Raw genomic sequence first — 10,313 nt, 5'->3', positions numbered from 1 at the left:
GGGAAAGAGCAGAGCAAACATGCCCTTGAACAGCTCAAAGTCGATGCGGTACTGCTCGAGATAGGGCAGGCTGGGGTCGTGCCGGTCCAGTGCATTGCTGCTCCCACCCCAGTAGCAGCTGGTTAGGTGTTCCGCCTGAAAAATCAAAGAACAAGAGGACTACTGGGGACTGCATCTCACAGCAAATACCAAGAAGAAAGGCCCTCCCTCAAATTTGGAAAAAGGGTTTAGGTCACCCGTGTGCATCTCCTGGTGGTGGGGGGCAGTGGTCTGGTCCCAGGGCCCCTCGGTTTCTCTTCTACATATATCTCCACTTGACCCCGCTCCCCCCAAACTCCACGGCAACCATCTCTGCGTTTACATCTGGCATGAAAAACCCGGTTCAATTACTGGCGTAGGTGAAAAAAGAAAGAAAACCCTCCCCCTCCCCATTTTCTTCTCCCCCCACCCATCCCCACACTCAAAAGCATTTTAAGAAGTAACTCTCGTAAAGACAAACTTTTTTTTTTTAATTTAAAAGAAATACATGGAATGTTAACCTGAAAAAAGGATCTGTAATTCAGGCAATCTGATCACCTTGTGTCCTCAGTGAGGATGGTACAGCCCAGAGGGTAAGTAGCTTCCACAGGGTCATCTAACCAGTTAGTCAAAGCAGAATCATCATGCGATTTTGCGTCTCCAAACTCCTAGTTTAGTGTCCTGTAAACCCCCTGCTTCCTGGTCATCAAAATCCCATTAATATTATCCTAGTCATCCAGTAGTCAGGCTACAAGTGTGCGGTCCTCCTGTTTCACGCATCTGAAAATAGCTCCAGGGAAATTATGAGTAGGAACCACTAGGGTGAGGAGAACAGAGATCCAACAAAAGGCTTCTTGTTTCTGTCCTTGGAAAGAAGGCTGCCTCTTTATTCATCAGGTCATATTGATTCTGGTAGAAATATACGCCCATTCTAGGAAGACCGCAAAGAAAAAACATCTAATAGAAAGGCCAGCACGAACACCCCAGCTCCCCTGTATGTAGACATTTACAGTTAGCACTGAATGGTAGCCTGGGGAGATGGGAGGGGCATCCAGAGGGAGACTTTATTTTTTACTGTATTCTCTGTTGTACTGAGTATTTCATTGTAAGCATGTATAAATATTGCAATAGCAAAAGGCACTTACAGAACAGATCTCCCCCTCCCCCTGCCTAGGGGTTCTGAGAAGGGAGAGTCAGTGGTGAGTGCATAGTACTTCTGTGCTGTTCTCACTTAGAACGGAGCAAAGAGGACCAATGTCTTTGTCCTCACTGTTTGCTGGGAATTGTAGCTAATGAACCCAAAAAGAGCGGAGTGAGAGTAGGCAAGAGAGGAGGAAGGAGAGGTTTCTGCAGGGCAGCCTCGGGAGAATAAAAGAAGTGTGTCAGGTCCACCAGGCTTCGGGGCTGCACTGGCGCTGTGGGTGCAGATGGGGGCGGGGCTTGGGAAGAGTGGTGATGGTGGTGACGTCACGGAGGGGAGGGTCCGACGGACTGCACGGGTGAGCTGTGCTCTGAAGTGATGCCCAGCAGCCCTCTGGGTGCGACGGTGTTGGTGATACATCCCCAGGAAGGGTCCTCTTTACCGGAGCTTCGTCAGTGAATGAAGGTTAGCCAAAGCACTTCCTCCTAACTAAAGCGCTCAGGTTCCTCTGGAACCAGGCCTGAATGTGGTGCAGGCACTTTCACCGTGCTCACAGCCTTCAGGAAACGAAAAGCCATGCAGACCACGACCCTCTTCTTTGATGAGCCCCCCTACTCCATCATTTGGGCACTAGGGACCCGAGATTGAAAAAGCATTAATTTAGAAAGAGTTCAAGAGAAACTAAGGCATAGGGGCCCTGAACCACATTTTCCATCAAATCTGCCTCAGGGTGGCGGCCTTTCACCTTTTTCTACCAAGTTTTAGCCCAAAGCCCAAGGCAGAAAGCTCCGTGGGAGACAAATGTCTCTTTCCTTTGTATCCGAAGGAAAACCCCCAGAAATTGGCTTTTTAAAGGACTAAGAGTCTGGCAGCGTGTCTGACACAGTAATGCCTCAATAAACGTTCGCTCAGATGAATTAAAGCCAATGAAAGTCTTCAAAAGACTCAAGAAAGAGTCGGTAACTGAAGTCTTTGTCTTGGGTTCCATAGTACCCGAGAGTCCTTCCCATCCCTGACACCAGCCAAGGGTCTCGGGTTCTCTCTTGGGGCGCTCAGCACACTTGGGGAACTCGTGTTTGTCAGCACACCCTTAGGGCAGGGTTCTGGAGTATAAAGAAAGCTTTCTTCAGGCAATATCCTAGGTGTACAAATGACACACCTGGTACCTGGAGGTGCACAGACCAGAGAGGGCAGGGGTGCCCGGGTAAGAAGACAAGAGCACCCCCGTCTCTGTGTCTTCAGTGATCTCCGGATCTTGGACTTCTGCACATCCAGCCCTGGTCTTCCTTTTCCCGGCGTGCCCCAGAGTCAGCCTCCTCTTTCTAATGTCACAGCGCTTCCCATTATCTGTGCATGGTCTTGCCGCCTCCAGCTGCTACTCCCGCTTCCGTTTAGTTACCCCAAATCCTGGTCCTACCGGCACCACCCTGTGAAGCAGATTTCTTCCAGTCCTCGGTATCCTTTGAAAATCTAATCTCAACTGGATCATTGTATCTTCTTGTTTTGATCCAAGTTGGATCACTGTAGTTTTTGCTTAACGAAACGAAGAGTGACTCCCTCCTTACGGAAAACCAACGTACGCGGAGCAATTAGCTACCGCGCTTTACGTGTCTGAATAAAACATGAATGAGATGGCACAGGCTAGACACTTCGCCGTCAAGTGCTGAATGCAGCCTGGTGGGGACGCAGTTGTCCACTCTGTTGGTCATGCTTCTGGGCTGCACAAAGCCATCAACCTCTCTCTGCCGGCCCCAGAAGCACGCAGAGATTATACTAGATGGAAAACTGATCACCAATTCACCTATGTATTCAACACACATGTTTGGAACACCTAGTGGGGAGAGACACTAAACTAGGCACCAGTGAGACAAAAGGAAATAAAACGGTGGTGCCTCCAGTAGCTAACAGGCAAGCGGGAACATTTGCAAAAATATTCCCAGCTCTCACTTTCTCTGATCCTAAGGTCTATTAGTGTCCAACTCAGATCTTTACGTTTGTCCCTTTATGTTCGTTCCTGTAATATCTTTGCAGTCCTCAACCGTCTTCCTTAGTTCTGGGAGAAAAAGGATCTGTACACAAGAAGCTAGCCAATTAAAGACTGTGATAAAATCGGTACCCACATAAAAGGCATCTTTTAAAACTTTTTCTTGGCAATTGCTACATTTTTACAATGTTGGTAATGACAGTTATGAAAAAAGTATTTTTCTGGAAGAAAAACCATTCTATACTGCTTTATTTACTGACATAATATTTTCTTATTGAGGATCAAGATTGGTATGGGCTGACTTAGAAAGGAAAATTGCAGAAATTTAACAACTAAGCTTTTCCTTAGACATGTGAGCAGCTTTATTCTTATTCTAGCTACATATCTCTTTTTAAGGGTGCTTTAATATAGATTAATATAGGAAATTGCAATTTACAAGAGTCTCAGGAAGAATTTAAACTTGATTGCCATCGTTCCAATGAGAATTATAAAGTAACGCCCTATTTTCTTAAGACCAAGGAAACAGCTAAAATATTATATGGAGTGGAAGAAAGCTAAAACATCAGTTTAAATGAGTTATATCTTTATTTTTCATATTAAGTACTCTATTTTTACACTCTCAGCTCTATCTTCCTATTTATGCATGTTGACACTCATGCTATCCCTTCATAATTTAACAGAAAAATCTAGAACTAACTGAATTATTAAAGTGAACTCCTTTTTCCCCTGAATGTACATGAATTTTCTTTGAAACTCACTTTGAAAAGAGCATAAAGTTCTTCTAGCTCATCAATGGTAAAGGAAGTTTCTGTCACAATGGTTCGTACCTATAAGAAGAATAAACACAATGAATTTCACGAACTCAAAAATGTCATAATGGGAAACTTCCTAATTTTCTTGTTTTAAATCATCTTCAGTCTATCAAGTAGGAATTTGAGTTGGTAGGAGTGTAAGGAAGGTTGGAGAAAGACGGTCACATGCCATTTCTCAAAAGACTCACCACATTCCGTTTTGTAGTATCCTCCAGTGTCTGGATCACCTTCAGTCTCTGTTTGAATCTCATCTGCTCAATCAAATCCGCCCGGATAGTTCCAAATTTCTGGAAAAAAACAACACTGGTATTTCGAGAAATCTGCTAAAGCACTCGATATCACGTCTGCAGGACTGATGGAGATAAATCCTGATACCAGTGGGAAATTTCTTGCCAAATGACAGGCCTCCTAGACTATACCTTTATTTACTATATGGCCTTTGTTTATTTTGAGGCCATTAAACAACCATAAATAAATAACAGAAAATTCTCATGCTTCTTAACAGTTGAACCAAATTTCAAAGCTACATGAGTCTTCCTCAAATCAACAGTTCATGGGGAAGGAGAGGGTTAAATAAGGCTACAAGGGCCCTTTGTGGATGAAATAATGCTTTAAAGGAAGAACTTTCTTGGCAGGAAGAAAGGAAGTATATAAGGCTAACTATTAAACTGGGAGGTTGTAGGAAATGTTGGAGTGAGGCTTCCTGTCCTGATCTCTAGTTCAACAGCATTTGTCTCTCTCATTGGCAGACACTGAGGGCTAGCAACCTTTTTAAACTCAAGATGCCTAGCATTGCCTGAATGTTTGTTGAACTAAATTTCAGAAGCAAAACAAGTCTTCCAATCTGAAGGCAGAGAAAGAATATATAAGGTTTTATCTCTCTTAGTGGTGCAAAAGAAAAACAAAGAAATTCTGCATAAAGCATGAAGCTTAACTCATAGAAGCAATGCTGCAATGGTTAAAGACATTTAAAGGAAAAAGGAAAAGCTGACAGACAATATCAAGTGTTGGCAAGTGCACGGTGCAACCAAAACTCTCACATGCTGTTGCTCAGAGTATCAACTGGTACAACCATTTTGGAAATCTATCTGGCAGCATCTACTAAATCTAAACAGATACATACCTATGACCCAGAAATTCCCTCCCTAAGTATATACCCAAAAGAGAGGTGTGTATATTTTTGACAAAGGACATGGAGTAGAATATTCAGAGTGCCACTATTAGCCAAAAGCAAGAACCACTCAAATGCTCATTAACAGTAGCATTGTGGTATTATCACACCCTGGGTTACAATGCAGCAATGAAAAGGAACAATTTGGACAAATCTCACAATCATAATGCTGAGCAAAATAAAACAGAACCAAAAGAGCACATTCTGTATAATTCCATTTATGTGAAGTTCAAAAACAAAATCTATGGTGCTAAAAGTCAGGAGAATTATTAACCTTGGTTAGATGGATAGTGACAGGAAGGGGACACAAAGAGCACTTTTGGGGTGTGGCATTGATCTGGAAAATGGTCACATGGGTATGTTAAACAGAAGGTTTAAAGAGTGCCTTTGTACATCCCATGCCATGGAATACTACACAGAAATGAAAAAAAGGAAAACAACTACTGACGTAGACAATAACTTGGATGAACCTCAAAGAAATTATGCCAAATGAAAAAAGACAAATCTCTGAAGTCAGGGGGCCTGATTCCTCCAGCTCTGTTTTTCTTTCTCAAGATTGTTTTGGCTATTTGGGGTCTTTTGTATTTCCATACAAATTGTAACATGTTTTGTCCTAATTCTGTGAAAAATGCCATTGGTAATTTGATAGGGATTGCATTGAATCTGTAGGTTGCTATACTACAAAGCTACAGTAATCAAGACAGTATGGTACTGGCACAAAAAGAGACATACAGATCAATGGAACAGGAGAGAAAGCCCAGAGATAAACCCACACACCTATGGTCACCTAATCTATGACAAAGGAAGCAAGAGTATACAATGGAGAAAAGATAGTCTCTTCAATAAGTGGTGCTGGGAAAACTGGACAGCTACATGTAAAAGAATGAAATTAGAACACTCCCTAATACCAAACACAAAAATAAACTCAAAATGGATTAAAGACCAAAATGTAAGGCCAGACACTATAAAACCCTCAGAGAAAAACATAGGAAAAACACTCTTTGGCATAAATCACAGCAAGATCTTTTTTGACCCACCACCTAGAGTAATGAAAATAAAAACAAAAATAAGCAAATGGGACCTAATTGAACTTAAAAGCTTTTGCACAGCAAAGGAAACCGTAAACAAGACGAAAAGACAATCCTCAGAATAGGAGAAAATATTTGCAAATGAAGCAACTAACAAAGGATTAATCTCCAAAATATACAAAGAGCTCATGCAGCTCAATGTTAAAAAATACAAACAACCCAATCAAAAAATGGGTGGAAGACCTAAATAGACATTTCTCCATCATTTAATCCCTTTCTCCTAGTTCTTTTTATGCCTCACTGGCTACTCCTTTTCTGTCTCCTTTGCACATCCTCTCCATCTCGAAACCCTGGGGAACCCCAGGGCTCAGTCTTCAGACCTCTACACACCTACTCCCTAGAGATTCCCCAGTCACTGTTCACCACCTTTACTGTTACCACCTTGATCTAAGCCACTACTGTCTTACAATAGCCTCTAAACTGATCTTTGAGGCACTGCCCCGCTTTATTTTTCCCCTAGAAGCAAGAGTGGTCCTTCTAAATCCTGAGACATGATACTACTCCCTTGCTCACAACTCCAGCGGCTTCACAGCTCACTCGGGGTCAAATTCCAAGTCTTACCAAGGCCTCCAAGCCCTACACCCTCTCCCTCCCTCCCCCAGCTACTTCTCTGATCACCTGCCACCATCCTTTACTCACCCCCTCAGTCACCTTGCTACTCCTCAAGCACGTTATGGTGGCTCCATCGCAAGCGGGGGTTTCTGCACCGGCCCCTCCTCTGCCTGGAAATTGCTTCTCTCAGACACAGTGCGCTGTGTTGTGTCACATGACTCCCCCATGTCATTTGTGTCTCTGCTAAATGTCCCTTCACCAGACACACAAACCTCAGAGAAACAGCACATCCCCACCTTTTTTACCTGGCTGTGTTCTTTCTTACTTGAATTCACCATGGCCTACCTCTCACCCCTTACTGTGAGGGCAGAGACTGTGTCCTCCAGAGCGGAGGACAGGTGCTGATTCACAGCAAGCGCTCGACATGTATTTGCCGGACACACTGAATCCTCAGGATAATTCCAGGAAGTAAGTGCTCTTCTTATCTCCATTTCAGAGATGAGGGAATGGAAGTTTAACAAAAATCATTACCTGGGCATTAACTTGCCCGGGTACCCCGAGCCGTGGTGGTGAAGCCCAGTTTGAATACAGGCTGTCTGATTCTAGGATTCGCACTCAGAGCCCCACCCCTGGGAGACTCCCCAGCGGTCACCTCCCTGACTTGCTACAGAGCACAGCTGGTACTCAATAAAGGCCTTGGGTTGCCAGATTCAGAAAATAAAATACAGGAGATAAAGGATGCCCAGTTAAATTGTTGATTCAGATAAACAAGAGTAATTGTTTACTGTAAGTACGTCCCAGGAATGTCAGTCCTGTATCTTATCTGACAACCCCAGAAACGGCATCGCTCTCTAGGTTATTCCACATGGTGGACTCTGAACTATATAATTTATAACTTCCCCAAATTGGGGTTAACAGCGAAAACCCCCACCTTTCTAGTGCTTTCTATTTCTATCTATTCAATACTTTCCCTCTGTTTTGAAAGAGAACTGAGTTTTGACTCAGGCGTTCTTTTCCGATAATTAAGACAAGAGCGTACACTGACATTCTGGAGCCTGGCCAGTGGAACTTTCACCACTTATGTGGTGGGAGGGTCTTGACCTAACAAACGCAGGGTTTATGGAAGAATTTTCTCATCTCCAGAGAAGCATCTTCTAAAGACCAGAATCCTCTCCATTATATAGAAAGACACACTTAGAAGCCAGAATTCAAAAGCTGTTAGTAGGAGTTGCCTCTAGTGATGAAAAATACCATATCTAATTCACTCTGGGTTAAATCCTTGGATGGGATTTAAACTCCCAGGAAAGGTAACTCTTTTGATCCTAACAGAAGAGTGGAAAGCATCCACTGCAAAGTGTATGCTGAAGACTGGATTTACTTCAAACCAGGCTATAGTATGCCTTTGATCAACAAAAAAACACATTAGCTGTGAGACAGAAGGAAACTAAATTTTCTTGCACTACAACTGGCAGGGACATTAACAGGCCATGTAATTGGCTCCTTACAATAACTTTATGAGTTGCTACTGTTACTTCCATTCAACAGATGGGAAAACCGAGGTTCAGAGAGGTTCTATAAGCTACCCAGCATCCCACACGGGCTGTGCTGCAATTTGAGGCCCAGTCATTGGCTTTATAACTCCACCACCTACTGTTCTAGTGGCTAATAGGTTTTTCCTTGTCTCTGGGTAGAAAAGAACATAAATTTTGGAGCAAGACAAAATTTGATTCAAATTCTTGTTCCTTCACTAGTTAGCGGTGTGACTCTGGGCAATTCAGTCAAGTCTTCAGACTCCCAGTTTCTTCCTCTGTAAAATGAGACCCCAAAACTGTCCTTGTAGAATTGCCATTAGAGATAAAGATATATTAATATAAAGTACTGGTAATAGCAACTCATAGTAAACATTGGCTTGGTGATCCTCACAGATTGCTAAAGAAAGAGTTATTTCCCCCCGAGCCTGACCTTCAAAGAGCCCAGTATATTTTATATTTAATTAACGTCTGTTCCTTGACTAGAAATGGACCCTGCCGTTTGCTAGGCAGGACCAGGGACTGGCCACAGTAGAACACAGAACACAATGGAATACATACAATGGCCCTTGCGTCTTGGAGCAAATGGTCCCAACCTGAAAGGAAACCCTAAACTCCAAGTTCCAGCCTAGTTATTTCTGGAGGATTTCTAAAGGAAAATGGGTAATGAGAAGGAGTGGGTTGTGGTCCGCTCTCCACCACCCACCTTTTGGGAGGGGCTCTGACAGAATGAAATGCTAAAAATAGGGCAGACAGGGCTTCCCTGGTGGCGCAGTGGTTGGGAGTCCACCTGCCGACGCAGGGGACACGGGTTCGTGCCCCGGTCCGGGAAGATCCCACATGCCGCGAAGCAGCTGGGCCCGTGCGTTACAACTACTGGGCCTGTGTGCCACAACTACTGAAGCCCACGCACCTAAAGCCCGTGCTCCACAACAGGAGAAGCCACAGTAGTGAGGGGCCTGCACACCGCAACGAAGGGTATCCCCCGCTCGCCACAACTAGAGAAAGCCCATGGCAGCAACAAAGACCCAGTGCAGCCAAAAATCAATAAATAAATAAATTTAAAAAAAATAGGAAAAAACAAACGCTGGCTCAGTAGATCCTGGAGGCTGCATTTCCATCACCCAAAACAAGGGAAATTCCGGAGGGATTTCAGTTCTAGCAGAAGAATGAATTCACTAATTTAACAATACTCTTCCTAACAGATAGAATTTGGTGATGGGAGTGAGGGAGCCTAAGATTATTTTAATTTTCTAAAATATCCTCTTCCTTAAACAGTAAAGTTATCCATCCTCATTTCCAACTCTTCTCCAGCTCAATTTTTCTCTGAATGTTCCTGTGGCCTGTGTCTCATTTTCCAATCTGATTCCTAACGTTTTTATGAGCCGAGAGACCATTTTCAGTGCAGGCGGTACGTCCTTTTTGTGCTGCTTTGCCCCCCTGCTTGCTGATACCAAGTAACAGATAGGTTTGTAGCCCTTCATTTTGTATCATCTCACCTGCCCTGCGTGCAATGTTCCCTTTCTCCCCCGACAGACTCAGGACGAGGAAAAAGTCAGATAAAAGAATGAGGTGGAGACAAGTCTAGCCCAATTTCCCAGTTTATGTTCTGTGGGCTCTCCCACCCCCAGCATCATTCCTGGGTGGGACAAGATTTCTCCTCTCCATGCTGGGCAGCATCTCTGTGATTTCCTTCATCCTCCAAAGCTTTCCCTTACGTTGTTGGGAAGACGGGGATGATGGAAGACAGATACAGACACATTTTAAAGAGACCACAAGGGCTCCATCAAGTGCAATAGGCTCCTCCTTTCTAAATCCTCAAGAGGACTTAGAAATATTTAAATGCTGAAGCTTTAAAAAAAAAAGGTCTTCCCTGGTGGCACAGTGGTTGAGTCCACCTGCCGACGCAGGGGACACGGGTTCGTGCCCCGGTCCGGGAAGGTCCCACATGCTGCGGAATGGCTGGGCCTGTGAGCCATGGCCGCTGAGCCTGCGTGTCAGGAGCCTGTGCTCCGCAA

General features: G+C 44.0%; 1 protein-coding gene across 1 annotated transcript in view; it reads right to left on the bottom strand.

The window, feature by feature from the left end:
• Nucleotides 1-10,313, bottom strand: part of TBC1D9 (TBC1 domain family member 9) — a 113,943-nt gene that overhangs the window by 14,117 nt on the left and 89,513 nt on the right. The window contains 4 exon segments of the mRNA XM_007445522.1: nucleotides 1-5; nucleotides 7-135; nucleotides 3,902-3,970; nucleotides 4,144-4,242. The exon segment at nucleotides 1-5 is cut by the window's left edge and continues 128 nt beyond it. Coding sequence (XP_007445584.1) covers nucleotides 1-5; nucleotides 7-135; nucleotides 3,902-3,970; nucleotides 4,144-4,242 — 302 coding nt within the window.

Source organism: Lipotes vexillifer, unplaced genomic scaffold, assembly GCF_000442215.2.
Source record: "Lipotes vexillifer unplaced genomic scaffold, Lipotes_vexillifer_v1.1 scaffold219, whole genome shotgun sequence".
Taxonomy (NCBI): domain Eukaryota; kingdom Metazoa; phylum Chordata; class Mammalia; order Artiodactyla; family Lipotidae; genus Lipotes; species Lipotes vexillifer.
The sequence above is the reverse complement of the archived record's forward strand: the minus strand, read 5'-3'. Positions and strand labels throughout refer to the sequence as shown.